General features: G+C 39.2%; 3 protein-coding genes across 3 annotated transcripts; all 3 read right to left on the bottom strand.

The window, feature by feature from the left end:
- Positions 1-11523: 11523 nt before the first annotated feature.
- Positions 11524-13306, bottom strand: LOC122079314 (methylecgonone reductase-like). Its single transcript, XM_042645680.1, has 4 exons — positions 12950-13306; positions 12623-12869; positions 12351-12530; positions 11524-12152 (listed from the first exon to the last, which is right to left on the bottom strand). The coding sequence occupies exons 1-4, from the start codon at positions 13258-13260 to the stop codon at positions 11928-11930; spliced, it is 963 nt and encodes a 320-aa protein (XP_042501614.1). The 5' UTR covers positions 13261-13306; the 3' UTR covers positions 11524-11927.
- Positions 13307-15106: 1800 nt separating this feature from the next.
- Positions 15107-16737, bottom strand: LOC122079318 (protein REDOX 2-like). Its single transcript, XM_042645683.1, has 4 exons — positions 16377-16737; positions 16027-16267; positions 15666-15845; positions 15107-15585 (listed from the first exon to the last, which is right to left on the bottom strand). Exons 1-4 carry the CDS (start codon positions 16685-16687, stop codon positions 15361-15363), a joined length of 957 nt encoding a protein of 318 aa, XP_042501617.1. The 5' UTR covers positions 16688-16737; the 3' UTR covers positions 15107-15360.
- A 1946-nt stretch (positions 16738-18683) lies between these two features.
- LOC122079316 (protein REDOX 2-like) lies at positions 18684-20169 on the bottom strand. Its single transcript, XM_042645681.1, has 4 exons — positions 19742-20169; positions 19423-19663; positions 19150-19329; positions 18684-19063 (listed from the first exon to the last, which is right to left on the bottom strand). The coding sequence occupies exons 1-4, from the start codon at positions 20056-20058 to the stop codon at positions 18839-18841; spliced, it is 963 nt and encodes a 320-aa protein (XP_042501615.1). The 5' UTR covers positions 20059-20169; the 3' UTR covers positions 18684-18838.
- Between the last annotated feature and the right edge of the window lie 569 nt (positions 20170-20738).

The following is a 20738-nucleotide window of genomic DNA, read 5'->3' as shown; positions in this document are numbered from 1 at the left end:
GAATCTTGGGATCGGTTTTGATCGATACCAAACCAGATCACTCTGGATCGGACAGATTTATTCCTCCACCTTTTTTTTTTTTAAGTCAAGATCAAGACTTGAGATCGATTTCGATCAATATCAATCCGACTAAACCAGTTTTGTCAATTCGGATTCAATTTTTGAAGCCATAATCCGAACTAAATCCTCTAAATCCTACAATTCTCTAAATCTTGAGAGAATCTTATCTTGAATGTCTTTAAGTTAAACTCCCAATTGGTAGAGTTAAAGCTTTGATTGTGTCTACGGTCCCTTTAATTCTTTTAAACTTAATGTGGATAGTGTAAGTAAGGAGAATCCTGTATTACTGGTGGGGAGTCATTATTAAAAACATCAATGGAAACTTTTAGAAAATTTTCTCTAATTTTTATGGGATGTATACAAATTCGGAGATGACTTGATATTATGTAGGGATTTGGGTCTCACCGATTTTTATATTAATTCTGACTCCTCCTTAATTGTGAGACTTGTTTCTCAAAGATCTTGTATCTTTTGGAGCTCTTGGTATTGATTTTAGGAAGCAGTCAATCAACCTCTACAATTTTTTGAGAGCTCACATCTTTTTTTCATTGCGAGAAAGCAATCGCTCGACGGTTGATTAGAAATACTTAGACTAAAAGAAGAAGAATTCAGATTTCAGTTTTACAGGATTCCTGGAGAAGAAGACCATGTTTTTTAGATTTTAAGCTGGGCTATGCATGGGCTAAGTGGGAGACAGAATTGCAGAGACGAAGAGGGAGAGGAGAAAAGGATTTGTGGGAGACAGAAACGAAGAGAGAAGATGGTTTTTTATCTTTAGGTTTGTCCAATCCCATGTTTCTCACCTTCAGCTGAATCTTGCGTCTCTGCATGTCGCTCATCCATCCTGTGCCACCAAATTGGCAGCATACCCCGGAACTAGGGGTGTCAACGGTCCGGGTTGGTGCGGTTTCGGTCCGGTTCCACCGGTTTCGGTGTGACTTTGGAAGTGACCGAAACCGACCCATTAAGGATTTATCGGTTNAAAACCCTATCAAATTTTTTTAGAACTAAAAAGAAGTTCATTGCCCAAAAACAGAAGAGATATTCATCTAATATTATATGAAATCCTAACATCCTCAACCAACATAGAGGAAAGGCTAAGGACATTATTTATTCCACAAAATGCTCAAATTAAATTGCGTGCAACTGAGGAATAGCTAGGAACCTCAAGGAAATTTCAATAAGCTTGGATACTTGATAGACTTACCTGTTTGACTTGTACGGTGAGCTTGGGACTAATGTTAGTCTAACCTAAAGGGTAATCAAATGTCCGAATCAAGTCCAAATCAGGGCAGAATGGCAGATAAAATCAAGTACACATTCTACTATAATAAGTCAAATTGTGATAGAAATCTTGAAATAATAATAAAAAAATAAAGTGAAAAATAGATAATCTTTACAAGAGTATTATTTTTATTCTTACTAGTAGTAGTTTAGTTGGCATTGAAATTTTGTGGAGATATTATTCACATTAAAATAACTATATTTTGACTAGGATGTGTGGTGTCATAAAGAACAGATGAAGTGTCAAGAAAAATATTGATATTTATTTAAGAAAAAAACATTGATCATTGAAATTACAGGAGAAAAATGGCAGCAAGGAGGGGAGAAATGATACAGCAAAGGGTCCCCCCCACCTCCTCCAATTTGAAAAACCTCAACTGTTCTTAATGGGGGGCAATGAAATACCACTAGGGAGCACCATGGCCACCCCCACCCCTCAACACTCCCTATGCTATATGTCTTTGCGGTCCCTAGCTATTACCCTTTTCTTTATATGTAGATTATTTCAACTTGTGCATTTGTTTAAGGAAAAAAGAGAATTACATCATATAATGTATTCTGAAATACCATATCATGGAATGGGAATTTCCCATACAAAGTTTATTTATGGAGAAAGGATTTAGATTAATTTGATAGCTTCCTTTGTTTGGGTCTTGTCAAGGATTTACATGGCCATGCCAATTCAAATTGTTGAAGAGAAACAGTATATTGTTGCATTGGCCACGTGGAAAATCATATGGCACAAATAATAAATGTTTTTTTTTCCTTCTTAATATTATCCTTATTATAATTTTTTTAGGTATGATTGATGTTTGGAAATATCTGTTTGTTTGATATATTTAAAATCAATTTAATTTAAATTTGAAAGAAACAAGAATAATTTTTTTTTTCATCTTAAAAATTAAAACATATCCAACATCTACATAAGAGGAGAAATTAAACTCGCAGGATGCAGAAAATTTTCCCATTTTATTATAAAACTTGGTGTATGTATTGCTAACCAAAGTGCGATTTCTTAGCCCTACAGAGAGATTAGTGATGAGTTTAACTTCAGAATAAGTACATAAACAATTTAGATAATGATTCACCAACGCAACGATTAAAATGTTGAATTAGCATAATCGATTTGAATCCTCTCCAGTGTCCCATTGCACTCAATACGCAATGGATTGCTGGCAACACTTAGGTACACACCCTTAACGTAACTCTAACCATCGGATGTTCACTGGTCACACTGGTGCACTTGAGCACTGTTAGCAAAAACACGTTTAAAACTCTGTTTAAAATACGTTTTTCCGTATGCTTCCAAGAGATACTTAAAAATACTTCAAACGGCAAACATTCCCTTTCTAAACACGTTTAAAATGCGTTTAATCACGTTCTCATTTTTTTGGCGATTTTTAAGACTTAACTTGTTGAACATAATGTCTACTTAATTGACTATATCACTCTCCCAAACTCTGATCAACCTGATTCTTTCACCGACTTGAAGTTAACTTAATGGTCTATATTTATCATGATATCACATTCAACTTAATATCAATGTATGGACTGTGAAATTGAGATACAAACTGATGCATTTGCTGAAAAATATTTTTAAAGTGATGACTCTCAACTCAAACTGAATATTCATTACTCCAAGAGTGTGTTGACTATATTGACAACAATGAACAACATCATAGCCAAGCTAAATTGCTCAATAAAATGTGGACATATGTGGTGTATAAATTTAGAATTAGTATTGAATTATATTCAATTATATATCATAAAACTTATAATGAGACATGAGATATATATATATGCATTAGTGTTGGATACTGTAGTTATTTTGAACATTAGATGCAGGTATTCATGTGATAATTCTTTAATTTATATGAATATACTATCATTTTATTGATCCTGTTTATTTGAAATCCACACGTTTAAATTTGTACCACTTATTTTTCATTTTTTTTATTCTTTGTTTTTATGACTACTTATTTGATCGTATTGTTCAAAATCTGTACAGTTTATCTCTGGTTTTTTTTTTTTTCCGTTCCCCATTTTAGTGGGATCGAAGGACAGAGGCCCCCACCGCCTCCCCCTCCTCTTTCTCTTTTCTCTTCCAAAGAAAAAAAAAATCTAAAAATTTGGTAATAAGAATGAATCATTGAAGAGTTGAAGAATGACGGAGATAGGTGTTTAGGACGCTATAACCTCACCATATATATATATATATATATTAGTTGATTGATTTGACCATGTAGTCTTAATTACTACGTTTTGATCAGGATTGGATTGGTGAGGTGGGCTTAATTAAACGGTGTTGATTAACCCCCGAGCCCTTTTCTCAGTAAACAACATCAACCTGATTGGCTTGCTTCTTGTCTTTCTCTCAACTCTCAAAGGAGTCTAATCAGGTTTTGTCTTCTTTGCCTTTACTTAATGATCCAACTTAATCATTGGTGAATTCAAGAAATATGAAAACACACACGCGCACCCGCCATCTTAATTTGACTCAGTCCCCACTTTAGCTTTGGAATGTGCAATCTGATATGATATGACCCCTTGATGTACTACTAATATAATATATTATTATGGAACCTCGCGAATCACGGAAACGGAATTGGATAGGTACACAAGAGGGTATTTATGTCAATATGCAATTGACAGCTGGATTACACGTGGATAGTTTCTTTCCCATTCTTTTTCTAATTGGGGGTGTGACGGTCATGGTGAGCCCGGTACACCTGGCGTATCAGTAAAGCGGATATGATTAGAAAGCAGCAAAAAAATGGCACGGACGAAAAAGAACGAAAAGAGAGTGTTATTTGGGAAAAGAGGACGGAGGGAGATTTTGGGACGACTGCTGCTTGGGGTTTTTTCAGTCTGTATGGCCACCGGCGGTGTATCTCCGGTGGTCCAACGTCCTTCTCCCAATTTCGAACAGGGGCATGATGATACCGAGAAATTCTGGGCGAGTCTGTTCCTGCGCAATGGAATGGTTGAGACTGATGCTAGCATTACTTTTGTTGAGCCTGAACTGGTTAATGGTCGGAAAGTGGCACGTTGCTCTTCTGTCGATTTGGTTGACGAGCAGAATCGATGGGAATGTGCACTCATTGGATATGTCTTCGGTCCAAAGCCTGCTTATGCGTACATGCAACGCTTCGCCAACCAAAAATGGCAACACGTAGGTGCAGTAGAGGTTTTTGGCCTGGAGAGTGGTATCTTTATTTTTGACTTTCAATCAGTTGAAGCGTGCCGGCAAATCTTGGATGAAGGTCCCTGGTCGTTGGGAGCTCGTCCTCTCATTCTGCGTCCTTGGTCCCCAGAGATTTCTTTAACAAAGAAGGAGGAAAAGTTTTTGCCACTATGGATACGTCTCTACGGCCTTAACCTTCACTTTTGGGGGAATCGTAGTTTGGGGAAGATAGCTAGTGTTATGGGCACTCCTATTTGTGTTGATCGGCGAACTGCGCAGAGAGAGAGGTTGTCTTTTGCTCATCTATGCGTACTAATGAATGCCGAGGGTGGTCTTCCCTCTACTGTGCATATTGTTCTGGATGATGGATCAACTATTGAACAGCCAGTCGTCTACGATTGGGTTCCGCCGGTATGTAGTACATGTAAGACCTTTGGTCACAGCGATCATCAGTGCAAGGTGGAAGGGTCTGAGAAAAATGATGAGAGGGGCGGTTCCCTTAAGGCAAATGACCAGTGGCAGAAGCCTCAACGTCATCGGAGTAGAGGGAGACGACCGGCGTCTCGTAATAACGAGGTTTTTAATGATGCATGGAGGTCAAATTCAGACACCAATGGATGTTCCGGTTCACGTCAGCCAGCACAGGGTGGTAGACGCCGCAGAATCTCAAACAAGAAAGTTTCCTGGGCTGATGAGAACACCGCCACAATTGGTGATTTACCCATCCAATTTTTGGAAAATGGATCAGATACTTCCTTATTAGGAGGATCGTTAACCGTTGTGGCCTCTGAGGATGAGGATTTTATGGTTAATAAGGAACCAAATTTGGTTCCTTCCAATGCTACTTTTCCCACTAATGATTCTTTCCATGTTGGGGATATTCTGCCAACCATAGCTCATCCCCATAGAGATTCCGATTCTCATGACCGGGTAGACGTTCATACTGAGCCTATTATGGACAAGGCCAATTTAGCAAACGCTCCCAATTTGAAGCAGCTGGGTGGTGAGGAGGATTCGGTTTCTAACTTCAGGCCCGTTTCGGTCAAGACAATGGTGCAGCCTTTGAATGACTCGTATCCTTCATCCCAGGTCACGGTTCGCACGGGTAACCATTTTGCATCCTTAGAAACTCTTTCACAGCAGGCCGGTTCAGGGGGGGAAGACCAAAATGCTCCTCTTGTGACACGGGTGCGAGATAGAAGTCCGGTGCGGGTTTCCCCTTTGCAGAAACCAAACCGTAATTTTTTCTAAATGATTAAGTTGGGATCTTGGAATACTAGGGGTTTGAACGACCCTTGTAAAAAGCGCTCTGTGATGGACTGGGCATCTTCTAATCATTTGGCAATTTTTGGTCTAATTGAGACTAGAGTGAAAAAGAGGAATTTTGCTTCTGTTGCTCGTAGCTTCACTTCCAAGTGGATGCTCCATACCAACTATGAGGCTTCTGAAGCAGGTCGAATTTGGCTAGTATGGGATGAGGACCTCGTCTCGGTTCACATCTTGCATGTCTCTCCCTAACTCATTCATGCTCAGGTTTGTTTGAAGGCCAACCACAATGCTTTTCTTGTGTCTGTGGTATACGGGGAAAATTTTGCTCCAGAGAGGGAGGCTCTATGGGACGATCTCCGGCGCATCAGCGCTAATACCTCCCATCCCTGGGTGGTTATGGGTGATTTTAATTCCATTAAATACCCAGATGAGAAGAGGGGGGGTAGGCCGGTTCTCCTTCGGGTAACAAGACCCCTTGCTGACTGCCTAGCTGATTCTGGTTTATTTGATCTCAAGTGGACTGGCTGTAAATATACCTGGAACAACAAGGGTCTTGGTGCTGATCGTATTGAATCCAAAATTGACCATGTTCTTGTGAACCAATTATGGGGTGATGAATTCCCGTTCTCTCACACTCATTTCTCGAACCCTGGTATTTCAGATCATAGTTCCATGGTTGTCACGTTGGGAGACCCGCCTCGAAGACGTGGTAGGCAGTTCTACTTCTATAATCACTGGGTCTCCCACCCCAATTTTTTACCCAAGGTACGGGAAATTTGGTCTCAACCGATTTTTGGAACTCCCATGTTTATTCTCCTCTCAAAACTCAAGCAGTTGAAAGTGGCTCTCAAATTGTGGAGTAGAACGATTTTCCATTCGCTTGATTCGCAAATTGAGTCTCTTAAAGATGAGGTGGATCGTGCCTAGGCCAGTCTTCAAGGGAATCCTAATGATGATGATATGGTGATTCAGGAGCGGCTGTTAGTTCAAAAGCTTCAGGTTTTATTGCATGCCAGAGAATCGGAGATCCGCCAACGGGCTCGTATTAAATTCTTACATGAAGGAGATGGAAATTCAGAATTTTTTCACCAATCATTGAAGACTAGGCGTGCTCACAACTCGATCTCCACTATTCAATCCTCTTCTGGGGTTATGTTGACTAATGATGAGGAGATTAGGGATGAGGCAGTGTCTTATTTTTCCACAGCCTTCATGAATACCCCTCAGGTTGTTTGTGGTGACTTCGATATTCCCATTGACAGATCTCTATCTTGGCATGAGAAGGACTTACTTTCTCAAGCTTTTTCTATGGATGATATCAAGAAGGTCATCTTCGCAGCAGAGAACGATAGTGCCCCAGGTACGGATGGTTTTGGTGCATGTTTCTATAAGGCTACTTGGGATATTACAGGGCATGATGTTAGCAATGCAATTCTGGATTTTTTCAATAACCCATGGCTTCCTGATCAAGTCAAGCTTTCCCGATTGACGCTAATCCCTAAGGGTGACCATCAGAATACATTCTCTGACTACAGACCAATAGCGGTTAGTTCCTTTATTTATCAGTTCATTGCTAAATTACTAGCCAACCGCCTAAAGCTCGTATTACACAAACTGGTGGGGATCAATCAATCAGCTTTCACTGAGGGTCGGCAGATCTACGATAACATTCTTCTTTGCCAGGACTTGCTTCATGATTATCATCTCAATAAAGGGATGCCTCACTTTGCAGCCAAGTTAGATCTGCGTAAGGCGTATGACTCTGTCCAATGGAGTTTTCTTTTCACTCTTTTGAATCGCTTAAATTTCCCTTCTCAATTTATCAATTGGGTGGTTCCTTGCATTACTAATCCTGGCTATGTCATTTTTTTAAATGGAGCGCAATCGCACCGCTTCTATGCCAACAGAGGATTGAGACAGGGCTGCCCTATGTCCCCCTTTTTGTTCAATATTGTTCTTCAGGTCTTCTCCGACTCGCTATCGGCAGCTGCCAAGTTTGGGGCTTTTCGGTATCACCAGCTTTGTGAGAAGCCTGAGATCTCCTCAGTCTGTTTTGCTGATGACCTATTTGTCTTTGGGAAGGGTGATGACGTTTCTGCCGGCCAGTTGGACACACTTCTTTCCAGATTTTCAGCCATCTTGGGTCTCTCCATCAATAAAGGCAAATCTGCCATTTATTTTGCAAACTGCTCTACTGCCCTCTAGAATCGTCTTAGCCAGATTATTGGTATTTTACCTGGTCAGTTACCAATCCGGTATTTGGGAGTTCCTCTCCACTCTCGATCTCTTAGGTCTCATGAGTTTAATGAGTTGATCTCTAAGGTCGAGGCGAGACTTTCTTCCTGGAAGGCCAAAGCTTTGTCCTACACAGGGCGTCTCACTCTCATTCAATCTGTGATTACGGGTATGATGGCTTACTGGTTGAATGTCTTTAAGCTCCCCAAGGGCACTCTCGATCAACTAGAGCGCATTATGGCTCGTTTTCTTTGGTGGGGACATGCTACCACTGGCTCTTACAAGGTAGCATGGAGTGTGGTTTGTACTCCTAAGGAAGAAGGTGGGTTGGGGTTGCGGCGTCTCTGTGACTGGAACTCCGCTGCTTTAATGAGGCATGTATGGAACATTGCGTCTAATGTGTCATCCAGTTGGTCGCGCTTTGTCCGATGTCGATGTTTACGCCGCCACTCGATATGGTCTCTTCCTCCTCCCACTGTATGCTCTCAAACCTTTAATGCAATTTTGTCGACTCGAGATATTGCTGTGACTTATTGTAAAAGTCTAATTCACACTGGTCACAATACATTATTATGGTATGACCCTTGGTTGCCAAATGGTCCATTATGTTCGGATGGGTCTCTTATCGTTGAAGCATTGGGTCGTAACCCTTATGAGACGGTTTCGACACTCCTCTCCGAGAATGGTGTATGGGATGAGGGTCACCAGGATCCTGTTATCTTAAATAGATGGACAGAGATCGCAAATACTCGTTTTTACTCTCGGCTTTCCATGGATCAGACGGTTTGGACTCATTCCTCCTCTGGGTTATTCTCTATCCGTTCGGCATGGAATGTTGTTCGGCGTCCTGGTGCTGTGGTGAATTGGCATCATCTGATATGGTTTCGCTACTCTCATCCTCGTTTTGCCTTCATTGCTTGGCTCGCGGTTCGCAAACGGCTCCCTACCAAAGCCCGATTGGCCTCATGGGGCTTGCTGGTGGACACTAGATGTGTCTTATGCAACGTGGATATAGAAGACCTGGACCATCTATTTTTCAAATATCCATACTCTTCGGAAATTTAGCATCGGTTGTTGCGGCTTTGTGGTTTTCAGAGATATACTTTGCCTTCATGGTCTGAGGAAGTTTCTTGGCTCTGTCAGAATGTTAAGGGGGACTCTGCAGTTTCCTTTGTTCAGAGTTTCTGCTTCTCGGCAGTGGTTTATAGAATCTGGTGCGAGCGCAACAATCGTATCTTCAAATCGGAGGCTACCAATGTGGACGAGCTTTTTCATCAAATTGTTAGCGATACTAGAGGTCGTTTTTATCGTCTTCAAATCAGAACTGTGATTTCCTCATCCATTAAGGAGTTTTTTTCACCGATGGAAAATCAAACAGAGTTTCTTTCTCACCCGCTTCAGTTTTTCTCTTGGCCTCGGCCCCCTGCGGCGTGGCTTGTTTTAAATTGTGATGGCTCAGTTAGAAATGGGCTCGGCGGGTATGGCGTTGTTGCTCGAGATGCAAGGGGTTGCCCTGTTTTTGCTCTGGCGGGTGCCGTAGTTCATGATAACATTCTCTGTGTTGAGCTGATCGCCATTTGTCAAGGTCTTAAGAGAGCCAGGGACCTTCGATGTACCCACCTTCAGGTTCGTTCAGACTCTCTAGCTGCTGTTCAAATGATTACTGGGAAGTTTCGGCCTCCATGGTTCGCTCTGGCACTTCTTGATGATATCTTTGAGCTTTATGCAAAGTTTCAGCACTGTGTTTTTTCGCATCACGTTTGTGAGATCAATAGGTGTGCTGATTTTTTGGCTTCTTTTGTTCAATCTCCTCAGGAGACTAATTTGGATCTCTCAAACCTCCCTGCTGATCTGATTGTCCTTTTACGTGATGATGCATGCGGGAAGGTCTACCAAAGGTTGTAATTATTAATTTTTTTTCCTATTTAATTATATTTCTCCTTTTCTCCAAAAAAAAGATCATGCTAGACATCTATATAAGAATACATTACTTTCATTCAACTTCTAAAAAGTTTTATAATCATAATTAAGAATTCATTGTTTTCATCACATTTTCAAAAAGTCTTACAATCATAAATAAGAAGTCATTGTCTTCATTCCACTTTCAAAAAATTCCTACAATAAATACATCAAACTTTAGATTTTGCATTCTTCATCAATTGGATTTGTCTTGCATACTCCTCCAAAGGATATTCACTACCTTTCATAGCCTTGCCTTGCCGTATCAGATTTAACAATATCTTGCAATATAGAAAAATTAACTTATATTGTGTTTGATTACTAAGAAAATAAAAAGGACATATTTTAATAAATAAACAAAAAGACACATTAGAGTGAAATTATTGGCTCTTAAACTAGTATTAGGAATGCCTACTCAATCAACAATAAATATATTTATAGTCTATCACCAGATGCTCTTATACTTATATACCTTTACGGCCCGCAATTCAAAAGCATTACAAAACTCTATTTCTAGTAAGTGGTCAAGTCCCCAATTCTTCCATTAGAGCTAAGCCAATTGTCATTCTCCTAAATTGAATATCATTATGTATGATTCTTTGCACAATTGAAGTGGTATGAGATGAATTTGCTAATAGCGAAAGGTAAATAATTTATAAACGTAAAGAAGTGGAGAATAAGTGCAATCTGTTTTTCAATTTTTAGAAGGGAGGAAGAAAGAATCCTTAGCATTCTAATAGAGGGTGCCATTGGTGCAATATATTGAGTGAACTAGTAGATATAAATTGATATACCAATTCATCTCAAACCCTAATAATAAACAAAATGTTAATTTCTAATTAGCACTTCCAAAATATAACCTTACGTAAAAGTGATTGGAATGAAATGGATTTGAGACATCTCATGTTCCCTACTTCCCTTTTCATGGTTTGAACCCCTAGTTTTCTCAATCATGTACATACAACTAATCTATTAGCTACAAAATAACCAAACAGTCTTCATTCAATTCTTCCCATCTTATTTCTTTTTATTCCCAGACTCTAATCTAAGGATATGATGATTCATTCATCTCTTTCATATGCATGGCTTTGAGAATTAGGAACTTGGGTTTATTGGTTTACAAGGGAATGCTCGGGGAGATGAAAACAATTCTAGTTATAAATCGAATGACATTGGAGAATGACCATGCAAAGAAATAGCACTAGATTATCAAATTAAGACCTGCCATCATCAATATAGAATCCCTGATTTGTGGTTGCCAATTATTTTTGGATAAGTTTATGATCTTCAGTTTAGAGATGGTTGCAAGTTATAACAAACCGATTGTGAACCGTTTTACAAACCGTATAGAATAAATCGAAACTGAAACCATTTAAACCATGAAACCAATACCATTTAAAAACCATGAAAACCGAAACCGTTTACTAACCAATCACGGTTTCAAAAAGTGGAACCGTTTAGTAAATAGTGCAGTTATGGTTTTAATCAAATAAATGTGAACTGAACCGATCCGTACTGTTTAAACCAAAATCGAACCGATTAACATCCTTAATTGTATGTATTAAGGAAAAACCATAAAATACATTAAAAAAAAAAAAAAATGGCACCCGCTACCACCTTCTTTTGGCAGACCAAAAGAAAAGAGCAGAGATCCCTAAATCAATCAGAACAAACCTATAGCACAATTTATTTAATGTAGAAAGAAAAACTTTCATAGTTGGGAAATGATGCTATTAAGGAATTAAGGAACCCAATCGCGGGAGCGAAAAAAGTTCGAACACTTTTCATGCGATGAATCTTTCACAGAAAACTTCTTATTACTGATTGAAAACTTCTTATTAGTGGATGGTTCATGTTTCTCAGAATGGCCCCATCTCAAGTTCCCTTCTTGTTGTGCGCCTCTGTAAACTGAAAAGGCAGTAGAAATCTTACAAGGTTAGATCTCCCCATCCCAAAGTTCCTCCAATGTCCTGTAAGGCCCGTTTGGAGAAGTAAACATCTCGCCCGGAAATCCCCTTTTCTGTGGAATCTGGTTTATCTTATCTACTTCTTCCTGGGTAAGTTCCCAATCAAAGATTTGGAGATTTTCTTTCATTCTCTCCTCATTGAAGCTCTTCATAATTGGAGTTACTCCTTGCTGATATATCCACCTCAGTGAGACCTGTCAAATAGTTAATAGAACATTTTTAGGACCTAATTAAGCCTCATTACTTTTAGAACATAACTATTGGGCCAAACCTAGGCTGAGGCCTTTAGGTTCTTCTTTGGACAAAATCTCAGAAGTTATGCCCGTGAGTTGTTTGATGAAATGCTCAAAAGAGAATGTAAGCATTCTAAAATCAAGAATGCACTTTAGTACCTGGGCTATGCTCTTCCCTTTCTTCACAGCGATTTCTTCAATGATTGGACTCTTCATGACTGCAAAGGAACCCCAATAAGCTCCATTTGCTCCCAAAGGGGACCAACCACTCACATGAATACCCTTTTCAAAACAGAACTTCCTCAGCTTCCCTTGCCCCCATGCAGGATTCAGTTCCACCTGATTTAACAATTTCAATTTGCAACATCAGCATCATCCCACAAGTTCTTATTTATCAAAAAAAAAGCATCTCTTGATGGGTTTCATATTACCTGATTCACGGCTGGAGTGATGGTGGAATAGGTTAGAAGTTGTGAGAGCTTCTTGCAAGTATAGTTGCTGACACCAATGGACTTAGCCAGGCCAAGCCTATAGCACTCTTCCATGGCTTGCCATGTCCCTCTTATATCAAAAGTAGGACAGATAGCCTCCTTAGGGAAAGGCATCTCAGATACTCCTTCTTTAAGCCTCAAAGGGAAGTGAATGAGATAGAGATCCACATAATCTAGCCCAAGTTTTCTATCGGATGCAACATGAAACAAATTAATTCTAGATAAGAAAATAGTGAAAGACTATAAAATATATGTTGAGATAGTAACCTTAGTGTTTCCTTCAGTGCTGGGAGGATAAGATCATGGTCTGAATCTGCACCTCGTACCTTGGAAGTAACGAAAACATCACTACGGTTATGGATCAATCCTCGTTCTTGTGCTTGGGCTATAGCTTGGCCGACAAACTCTTCGGTGTTGTAACTAGAAGCAGTATCGAAGTGCCGGTAACCGAGCTCGATAGCCTTGACTATGATGGAAGTGAGATTTGCAGGGATAGGGTCACAGCCTGTTCCGAAGCCTAACAATGGCATTCTATGGCCAGAGTTCAGGACTACCCGTGGGATCATTTCCTTCTCCATTTTGAGTTTGAGAGGTTTCCTTTTGGACAGAAAGGTATAATACAGAAAACACTATTTATAATCAAGCCAAGCCGCCAAGGTTAGCAAGTGTATTCTGATAATCTGATCAGTCTTGTTCTCCAAGAAAGAAAACTTTTTTTTTTTTTTTATAAAATCAAATTTATTACCCGGTGACTGTCAAATCAATGTTACTAAGTCAAGCTCGGTGGCTGTATTGTGGTCGATCCTTGTTGCCCAAGGAGCTTGACATGAAAAAAAGTTTTATTGTGCTTAATTGGACTTTCCCACGACCTTGCATTGTGATCTGTCCATTTGGGTAATTGGATCTCATATATTAAGCATGGTCTCATTTATAAACGGTGGATGAGGTACTGATCTTTAATTGAGCTAAACGGGTTTTAGATGGATTTTATTTGACTAATAACACATTTATCTTTAAATGAATATAATGGTCTATAGTTGGGTTTTAAATGTGTCAGCCTGTCGGGCATAGTAAATGGATTCTAAAGGAGCTCTAAGCGGGCAACAAATGGCCTCTAGACAAGGTGGGTTATTAATTGATCGATCCCAGTTGGGCACCCGATGGGTAAAACTCTTGCATTGAAAGCGATCAATTATAATTGGGCTAGGCTAGAGCCCGACAAATTTCCTAATTGAAACAGGCCAATTCCAGCTTTAAATGTTCGGGCTTGTTTGAGCCTGCCGGGCCAGGCCTTGAATTGATATCCCTACTATTGCCCATAATATTTTCTTCGGATGTGATTATTGTCAGTTTGTGGGACAACCAAAACTGAGAAATGAATCTAGCGGATATCTGTCTGAATGAATAGTATACACAAGTGTCTTCCTAGGTATACCTCTCCTTTCCCATAATTGGGGTAAATATGTCATTTCATAGGAGGAAGAAAAGAGATAGACATCATACTATGCATAAAAACCATATGAACCATTGATTTTTTTGGGGTTTAAAATCATATCTTCCACTTCTATAATGATCATATTTAATTTCCATTGTTAGTCGTCGATGGATGAGTATGAATATAAACCTAAGTGATCATTCCTAAAGAAGCAAAGGTCATGAGTTTTACTCGTCTTTGCCTCTTGGGGACATCAATGTAGCTAACTAATTAATTGGAAAAATATTAGATTCTCACCATTTTGGGCTATTTTCGTTCACTTAAAGTGTGTTATATTTTATAAATTAATCCATTAATCTGAAACAGAGGAGATACCTAAGAGCTATTTAGAAGGCAAAAATTCAGGTATCGCTTCTAGGTAGCAAGTATGTTCTTACGGTGCTGCCTTGTCCCTTCATTTTTTTTTTTTTTTCATCTTTTATTTTATCACGGGTGTAAAAGACCCAATTTAATTGGAAAAAGGTTAAGCTGTTGTTGTCAGGGGTGAAATAGGGCCGAGTTGGACTAGGGTGTTAAGGTGAAACGGAGCCGGTTGGACCGAATTTCTTAAAACCCTAATCCAACCCAACCCTGCAGGGTTCATACCAACCCAACCCGGCTCGAATTGACCCTGTTAGGGTTAGTTTGGGTTGGATTGGGTTGACCCTAGCTTCTGCAATGGCTGGATTAACCTTGATTGACCTGATTTTGCCATTCATATCTTATACATTAAAAAATTATAGAAAAATGAAATACCAATAGGAATGCTAAATTTAAATATAAAAACTTAGAGTTAAATTTCAGGCCTGACTGAGGCCTCAACCCGAGCTCGACCCAACCCTAACCCCAGGTTGGGGTTTCAACCCTAACCCGCCCACAGGATCAAAAAAATTTGACCCAAGCCCTTGTTGGGGCTAGAGGAGATACCTCAGGGTCAATTGCATCAAATAGAAAAGAAAGACATCATTGTTCCCTAGTCTTAACTACTTCACATCGCAGTCATTACAAATCCATTAAAGCAATGCTTAGAGACAATGGAAGAGACACATAACTAGACCACACTCCAGACTACATTTATGAGACAAAGCAAACCAAGTAAGCTCATCAGCCATCCTAATTATCTAATTGTCTCTCAAGAACAAACATAGAAACAGAACCACAAATGGCTTTCAGATCTTAAGATAGATAAAATCCCATCGAGGGGTTAGACCTCCTCATCCCAAAGTTCCTCCAACGACTTGTAAGGCCCGTTTGGCGAAACAAATGTCTCTCCTGCAAATCCCTTTTTCTGTGGAATCGGGCTTATCTCATCCAGTTCTTCTTGGGTAAGTTCCCAATCAAAGATTTGAAGGTTTTCTTTCATCCTCTCCATGTTGAAGCTCTTCACAATTGGACTTGCTCCTTGCTGATATACCCACCTAAGTGAGATCTGTCAAATAGCTTTATTCAGTTTTATCCTTAAGCCTCATTCCTTATAGAACATACATGTTATATAATCTAGTTTAATACCTGTGCAATGGTTTTACCCTTAGCCATGGCAATTTTTTTGAGGATTGGATTCTCCATTACCACAGATAGACCCCACTGAGCTCCATATGAGGCCAGAGGGGACCAGGCACTGACATGGATCCCTTTTTCATTGCAGAACTCCCTCAACTTCTTCTGCTGCCATGTAGGATTCATTTCCACCTAGTTCAATATTTCAATTTCATCTATCAAGACCTCAACACAGGTTCTATTTTGTCATCTAAAAAATTCAATCTGGATCTTCTCCCCACATGGGATCCCATCGTCTGTGGGCTAATAATTGTTTCTACTCATGATTTAAATAGCTTTTAGACGGTGGGATTTCATGTGGGAGTTAGTTTACCTGATTCACGGCTGGAGGGATGGTAGCATAGGTTAGAAGTTTGGAAAGCTTCTTGTTGGAGAAGTTGCTGACACCAATGGACCTTGCTAGACCCAGCTTACAACACTCTTCCATGGCTTCCCATGTCCCTCTCATATCAAAGGGAAGAATGTCCTCCTTAGGAAAAATATGGCCACTTCCTTGTTTCAACCTCACAGGCCAGTGCACCAGATAGAGATCCACATAATCTAACCCAAGCTTCCTATTACAACATGAAACAAATTCTAGTTAGGAAATTAATAGAACACATAAATATTTGTCTAGAAGGTCTAGCTATATATAGAGAGAATTAGAGATGATAAAGGCCTTACTGGAGTGTTTTCTTAAGAGCTGGGAGGACAAGATCAGGGTCTGCATCAGAGCACCATAGCTTTGAAGTAATGAACACATCACCACGGCTCTTGATGAGGCCTTGCTCGAGTGCTTGGGCTATGGCTTGGCCGACGAACTCTTCGGTACCGTAGAGAGAAGCAGTGTCGAAGTGCCGGTAACCGAGATCAATGGCATGGAGGAGAATAGAAGTGAGATTTGGAGGCATAGGGCTGCTTGCTGTTCCCAATCCTGTGGATGGCATTCTATGTCCAGAGCTCAAGACTACATCTGGGATCATTTCCTTCACCATTTTAGGTGTCTGAGTTATATAATTCTTTGAAGTTGGAAGTTCTCTTTTATATGAACTGAGTCACTAATATTAAGCTTCAGTACCTTTGGAATTTAGTCAGTGGGTCCTTCTATAAACCCGAACCAAAAATCGTGCAAAGCAAAAGTGAATCACTATCTTCCCCTCAATTGCTTTGGTGAAAGGAAAAAGTCCCGTCACCTGCCCATGCATTGCTCGTGGGATGTTCACAAAGCCAAGGCGTTGGGCACTTGGGCTGTTCAGATGGGAGGGGTTTTCGATTTCCAGCCCAAATCGATTGAACCGATTGAATCAAACCCAACTGAACAAGATTGAATCAGAACCCAACGGACGAAAATTGCAAACCGAAAAAAAAAAAAAGAACATGATAATAAAAAAAAAACATGAAGTGATAAAAGGTTCATGGGTAAAAATTTTCATTTCACGAGGGCGGTATTCGCTCTTCCTATGTTCGGGCACAATACTTAAGGCTATGTTTGGTTATAAGGAGACTTAAAGGGAAAGGAAGTGAAATTTTCATACTTAAAGAATAAATTAATGTAATCATTACCCATGTGACTTTAAAATTAATTTCAAATTATTCCATATTTGATTATAAAATTTCTCTTTACTTTACATCCATAACCCTTTGCTATAATATGCAAAATAAAAATTACATGTAAAATATTTCATTACTAAATATGGTTTAAGAAAATAAGTAATTTATACAATCACATGGGGTAATGATTATAAACATTTCTTTTTAAAGTATAAAAATTTCACTCCATTCCCTTCCTTTTAAATTCTCATTGCAACCAAATGGAGCCTAAGTGAATATATGAATCGAATTAGTGGCATCCAATCCAAAATCCAACCTATTTTTTAACACATTTTTTGAATCCATGGTGAATCATGTTCGATGTTATTTTTCCATTAGTTACTTCTTTCAGTTAATAAGACAATAAAAGGTCAATGAATCTTACAATCTGTAGCAAGATTTCCAAATTTATAAAGTTGAAAAACAAAAAAAAAAAAACCTTAGTGCTTTTCAAAGATTCCCATTTTACAACGCATTAACACTTCATTTGATTGCAATGGGAATTTAAAGGGAAAGGAAGTGAAATTTTTACACTTCTAAAAAATATATTTATAATCACTACCTTGTATAAACTACTTAATTTTTTAATCATATTTTATAACAATATATTTTACACGTAATTTTTATTTTACATATTATAGTAAAGAGTTTTAGATGCAAAATAAGGTGAAATTTATAACCAAATATGGAATTTTTATTTTACATATTATAGCAGAGAGTTTTAGATGCAACGTAAGGTGAAATTTTATAACCAAATATGGACTGATTTGAAGTTAATGTTAAAATCACATGAGTAATGATTACATATATATTTCTTTTTTAATTATGAAAATTTCACTTCACTTCCCTTTAATTCCCTTCCTCCAAACATAGTCTAGGTAAACATATCTGTTTCGAATGTAAGAATCGATAACAGTAATAAAATATTTATATTCATGATGGGCTTAAATATTCATGGGTTCACACACAATAGACTGAATCAAACATAATACACCATCGACTCTACATCAGATGGGAGATAGATGTGGACCACCTTCAATCAAAGGTCAAGTATTTACCCTTCTTACTCAAGTTATACAAGAACCCATCAAGGAGATTCCCAAACCCACCACTGAAAGGCGCCACAATATTTTTACTCGTTAAAAGTTTCGGCACCACTTGAAAAACCCTTCTTAAAGTGGGCAAAAAAAGACCCAAAAAAAATGGCCCAAAACAAGGTTCAATATAAAGGCCCACATCTGGTTATAAAAACAAACCGATTCTGTTTTACAAAATTTGGGCTTAAGTTAAAGGGCTGGACTAGCCTTGGCCAGGCAGGCCTGGCCTGGGCTTGGTCCACAAAGAACCCATACATAAAAGGCCTTATGTTGATTTAATTAAAGTAGAAAAGCAAAGACCAAATAACAATGGGCCAGAGCCCATGCTGCTTATGAACCATTACAGAAATAACTTAAGCCCAAAGGCCCAATAAACAGCACATAAACTCAGTCCAAAGGCCCATAAGGCAGCAGAACCTTTAAGCTCAAAACAAAGTTTACCAGAAGAAAGAAGTGATCTCACACCTCTCCATCCCAAAGTTCCTCCAATGACATATAAGGCCCGTTTGGAGAAACAAACATTTCCCCTACAAATCCCTTTTTCTGTGGAATCTGGTTAATCTTATCCAGATCTTCTTGGCTAAGTTCCCAATCAAAGATGTGGAGGTTTTCTTCCATCCAATCCCTATTGAAGCTCTTCACGATTGGATTTGCTCCTTGCTGATAAACCCACCTCAGTGAAATCTGTGGACATGGCTAAAACTATTGAACCACAAAAAATAATTCGCATCAAGAAACAATAAAATCTTAACCCCTTTAAATTCTGATACCTGTGCAATACTCTTCCCCTTAGCCATGGCTAAATCTTTGAGGATTGGATTCTCCATCACAGCAGGTGAACCCCACTTTTCTCCATATCCACCCAGAGGAGACCAAGCACACACATGAATCCCTTTTTCCTTGCAGAAATCCCTCATCTTTCTCTGCTGCCAAACAGGATTCATTTCCACCTGATACAATTTCAAATCCCATTTATCAACTTCATCCCCTCAGTGTTTTCCCCTTTTTTATCATCAAAACAAAATGGGTTATCTTTTAAATACCTGATTAACAGCAGGAGGAATGGTGGCATGGGCTAGAAGTTGGGAAAGCTTCTTGCAAGAGAAGTTGCTGACACCAATAGATTTTGCTAAGCCCAGCCTGCAACACTCTTCCATGGCTTCCCATGTCCCTCTCATATCAAAGGGAAGAATGTCCTCCTTTTGGCAAAAGATCCCAACTCCTTGTTTCAACCTCACAGGCCAGTGCACCAGATAGAGATCCACATAATCTAGTCCAAGTTTCCTAGATAATTAAACAAACAGATTGTGAGCACGAAATTGATTTGTACTGTAGTTCAAAGTTAGGTAAAGGCAAAATTACTGGAGTGTTTCCTTGAGTGCTGGGAGAATAAGATCATGATCTGCATCTGAGCACCAAAGCTTGGAAGTAACGAAAACGTCAGAGCGGTTCTTGATCAAGCCCTGTTCAAGTGCTTTGGCTATGGCTTGGCCGACACCTTCTTCAGTTTGGTAGAAAGAAGCAGTGTCAAATTGCCGGTAGCCGACCTCGATAGCTTCCAACAAAGTGGAAGTGAGAAGGTTTAGTGGAGGGAGAGGGTCACATACAGTTCCAAAACCTATCACTGGCATTCTATGCCCAGAGTTCAGAACTACTTCTGGGATCATTTCTGTTCCCATTTTTTCTGTTTCGAGAGTTCAGGAAGATGGGGACCTTTAATTCATTCTGGAACCCTCAATCTAATTATTATCTGGGTCTGTTTGCTTGAAAGTTCTGGAAGATTGATGCTTTCCACCTTTGTGGAAATGGAATCAACTTTATCATCTGGGCTAGACTTCTAACACAATATAGACTTAGTATCTGAAACATTGCTGGCCAGAACTTGGACTGAAAATAGTAGCCCAATCCTTTTACATACACATATCTAGGCAAGTTTGAGAATTGCCATGCCACCATTTCTTGTTTTATTTCGTAGGAAACTATTGATGTACGATGCCTTGTATTTTGTCGTAGTTTAATACAGGGAGTACTGATATAGGCCCTCTAACAGAATTGTGGTCTCGCTTCTCTGTAAGCAATTCTAAGAGGTGTGAGGACGCATCATTCTAATCCTATTCTCCATTGATAGTGAAACATGATCTCATCTCACCAAAGACGAAGATAATCGAATCTCATAAATCTGTGTATATTGCTTGTTCTTATTTTTACATTATTTGTTGCAATGTTTTTAGGGTTATGTTTCTACAGAAACAAGAAGTGGGGTCCTAGTATAGTGGGGTCTTGAGAGGCCCGTTTGATAACGTTTCAAGAAACGTGTTTTCTGCCATTTCTGTTTCTAGAAACAACAGAAACGGAGTAA

The sequence above is a fragment of the Macadamia integrifolia genome, chromosome 5, assembly GCF_013358625.1.
Source record: "Macadamia integrifolia cultivar HAES 741 chromosome 5, SCU_Mint_v3, whole genome shotgun sequence".
Taxonomy (NCBI): Eukaryota; Viridiplantae; Streptophyta; class Magnoliopsida; order Proteales; family Proteaceae; genus Macadamia; species Macadamia integrifolia.
The sequence above is the reverse complement of the archived record's forward strand: the minus strand, read 5'-3'. Positions and strand labels throughout refer to the sequence as shown.

What these genes read in the sequence shown, in the direction of transcription:
- LOC122079314 (XM_042645680.1), bottom strand. Translation starts at nt 13,260, where the DNA reads ATGGAGAAGGAAATGATCCCACGGGTAGTCCTGAACTCTGGCCATAGA. An exon ending in GCACTGAAGGAAACACTAAG is followed by an intron (nt 12,870 to 12,949) that starts GTTACTATCTCA and finishes TGCATCCGATAG; the next exon opens with AAAACTTGGGCTAGATTATG. An exon ending in TCACTCCAGCCGTGAATCAG is followed by an intron (nt 12,531 to 12,622) that starts GTAATATGAAAC and finishes TTGTTAAATCAG; the next exon opens with GTGGAACTGAATCCTGCATG.
- LOC122079316 (XM_042645681.1), bottom strand. Translation starts at nt 20,058, where the DNA reads ATGGGAACAGAAATGATCCCAGAAGTAGTTCTGAACTCTGGGCATAGA. An exon ending in TTCCTCCTGCTGTTAATCAG is followed by an intron (nt 19,330 to 19,422) that starts GTATTTAAAAGA and finishes AAATTGTATCAG; the next exon opens with GTGGAAATGAATCCTGTTTG. An exon ending in AGGGGAAGAGTATTGCACAG is followed by an intron (nt 19,064 to 19,149) that starts GTATCAGAATTT and finishes CCATGTCCACAG; the next exon opens with ATTTCACTGAGGTGGGTTTA.
- LOC122079318 (XM_042645683.1), bottom strand. Translation starts at nt 16,687, where the DNA reads ATGGTGAAGGAAATGATCCCAGATGTAGTCTTGAGCTCTGGACATAGA. An exon ending in GCTCTTAAGAAAACACTCCA is followed by an intron (nt 16,268 to 16,376) that starts GTAAGGCCTTTA and finishes ATGTTGTAATAG; the next exon opens with GAAGCTTGGGTTAGATTATG. An exon ending in AGGGTAAAACCATTGCACAG is followed by an intron (nt 15,586 to 15,665) that starts GTATTAAACTAG and finishes GCTATTTGACAG; the next exon opens with ATCTCACTTAGGTGGGTATA.